Source organism: Myotis lucifugus, unplaced genomic scaffold (genome assembly GCF_000147115.1).
Source record: "Myotis lucifugus unplaced genomic scaffold, Myoluc2.0 scaffold_310, whole genome shotgun sequence".
Classification (NCBI taxonomy): Eukaryota; Metazoa; Chordata; class Mammalia; order Chiroptera; family Vespertilionidae; genus Myotis; species Myotis lucifugus.
The window spans coordinates 1,359,509-1,362,268 of record NW_005871358.1 but is presented as its reverse complement, the minus strand read 5'-3'; the positions used below and the strand labels follow the sequence as shown (position 1 = coordinate 1,362,268).

General features: G+C 40.2%; 1 protein-coding gene across 1 annotated transcript; it reads left to right on the top strand.

Moving 5' to 3' along the window:
- Window positions 1-333: 333 nt before the first annotated feature.
- Window positions 334-1,146, top strand: LOC102427674 (putative olfactory receptor 7A2). The gene is made up of 2 exons (XM_023763959.1): window positions 334-688; window positions 974-1,146. Exons 1-2 carry the CDS (start codon window positions 334-336, stop codon window positions 1,144-1,146), a joined length of 528 nt encoding a protein of 175 aa, XP_023619727.1.
- Window positions 1,147-2,760: the final 1,614 nt, after the last annotated feature.

Genomic DNA, 2,760 nt, shown 5'->3' with positions numbered 1-2,760 from the left:
AAAAACAGGTAGATGTTAGAAAAGGAAATTCTAATGAGGAATACCAATAGAGAAATATTAATGGGAGCCAGATCACACAACAAAAATAGACATTATATTATTTTTCTGACTCTAAAAAATAAATGTGTCATTTATTCTCAGTTACTAATGCTTGCTAATGTGACTATTATTTATTTATTTATTTATTTATTTATTTATGTATTTATGTATTTATTTAATAGTCACCTCCAACACATGGAACCAGGCAATGGTACACAAATTTCAGAATTTCTTCTCCTGGGATTTTCACAGGCACTGGAACTGCAGCCCCTCATATTTGGGCTTTTCCTCTCCATGTACCTGATCACTGTGTTGGGAAACCTGCTCATCATCCTGGCCATCAGCTCAGACTCCCACCTCCACACGCCCATGTACTTCTTCCTCTCCAACCTGTCCTTGGTAGACATCTGTTTCACCTCCACCACCATCCCAAAGATGCTATGGAACATCCAGACACAAAGCAAAGTTATCACCTATGAAGGCTGTATCACCCAGATATATTTTTTCATACTCTTTGCTGTGTTGGACAACTTTATCCTGACCGTGATGGCCTATGACCGGTTTGTGGCCATCTGCCACCCCCTGCACTACATGGTCATCATGAACCCCCGGCGCTGTGGACTGCTGGTTCTGGTGTCCTGGATCATGAGTGTCCTGAATTCCTTGCTAGAAAGCTTAATGGTGTTTGGTCTGCGCTTCTGCTCAGACTTAGAAATTCCCCACTTTTTCTGTGAACTCCGTCAGGTGGTTCAAATTGCCTGTTCCGACACCTTTCTTAATAACATGGTGATGTATTTTATAACTGTGCTACTGGGTGGTGGTCCCCTTGCTGGGATCCTTTACTCTTACTCTAAGATCATTGCCTCCATATGTGAAATCCCATCAGCTCAGGGGAAGTACAAAGCATTTTCTACCTGTGCGTCTCATCTCTCAGTTGTCTCCTTATTTTATGGTACAAGCCTTGGAGTTTACCTCAGCTCCACTGCTACCCACAATGCAACAGCCTCAGTTATGTACACTGTGGTCACACCCATGCTGAACCCCTTCATCTACAGTCTGAGGAACAATGACATAAAGAGGGCCCTGCAAAGATTCCTTGGCAGGTAATCTTTTCAAGGGCCAACTGTACTAGGCTGAAGAAATGTCCAGGAATGCAGGTTTCTAACCTCAGAGTCAGAAGTCTGACACAAATTCATTCAATCTTTGAACTGTAAGGAATTGGAAATATTCATTTATACCATGGGTTCACATGAATTACTTTAGCATAATTTATTCTCTTATGATATATATCATTCCAAGTAATTTTTTTATTGTTTTTCTGAAAGAACAGTCATGAATTATACTACCACTAGGAACAAACTATATTTGGCTATAAGGCCATTTACATAATTTTATTGTAGAGAAAAATCTGAGACCAAAGTTTTCACTTATATGTTCATCATTATTTTCTACTAGAGGCCTGGTTCACAAGATTCATGCACTGGGGAGGGGGTCCTTCAGCCCGGCCTGCACCCTCTCACAGTCTGGGATCCCTTGGGGAATGTCCGTAGTCAGACTTCCCTCTCACGGTCCAGGTCTTTCACAGTCCGGACTCCTCACTCCTTACTGCCCACTGCAATGGAGGCGGGAGAGGCTTCCATCACAGCTGCTGCACTTGCCAGCCATGAGCCCGGCTTCTGGCTGAGTGGCACTACCCTTTGGGAGCACAGTGACCACCAGGGGGCAGCTCCTGCATTGAGCATCTGCCCCCTAGTTGTCAGTGCAAGTCATAGTGACCGGTTGTTCCGCCATTTGGTCAATTTGCATATTATACTTTTATTATATAGGATAGCATTAGATTTTAACATGCTAGTATGTTTTATACCGGGTATCCTAGTATTATAGTCTTCATTCAGTTATTCAGCTGTGTGTCCACATGCCTACCTTAGTCACTGGCAAAAATTGACTACTCAATACATGTTTTCAAGAAGCGTCTTCATGGATAATAAATAAAGTGATCTAATACAGTTAGAGTTAGAGATGACCTTAAATATGATGAAGCAAAAAATAGTCATACAATTTATTACTATACAAAAATATTTTTCATGCTGCATTAAAGTGTGGAATATTGACCTGGCCCAATGGCTCAGTTGGTTGAGCATCCTCCTGTGCACCAAAAAAGTGTTGTGTGTTTGATTCCAGGTCAGAGCATATACCTAGGTTGTGGGTTCCATCCCAGGTGTGGTGCATACAAGAAGCAGTCACATTGATGCTTCTATCTCTCTATCTGCCTACTTATCTATCTATGATCTATAATCTATCTATCTATCTATCTCTATCTCTGTATCTATGTCTCCTTTCCTCTCTCTCTAAAAAAAATCAATAATAAAATAATATTAAAAATAAAGTGTGGAATATGATGTCCATGTGTAAGGTTCCTTATTCAATTGGGAGAAGAATTATGTGGAGTGTTTTATGTGTTATTTTTTCTGAACTATATTTTGTTTGAAATTTTTCAATGTGCTTCATACAAATGTCACTCCTTCGACTAGTAAATGCTCTAAATTAAATATCTCCCTTTTTCTAAACTTTTTTCAAATCCACCAAAGGGACAGTGAGCAAACAATCTAAATATCCTATATTTACATCAGGAATTCCTTTACACCAGGAGTCCTCAAACTTTTTAAACAGGGGCCAGTCACTGTCCCTCAGACCATTGAGGCGACTATAGTAAAAAAAAAA

Bases quoted from the DNA above. Each gene is read 5' to 3' on its own strand.
- LOC102427674 (XM_023763959.1), top strand. From the start codon at position 334: ATGTACCTGATCACTGTGTTGGGAAACCTGCTCATCATCCTGGCCATC. The intron at 689-973 runs GTGTCCTGAATT...CTCATCTCTCAG, and splicing joins TCTGGTGTCCTGGATCATGA to TTGTCTCCTTATTTTATGGT.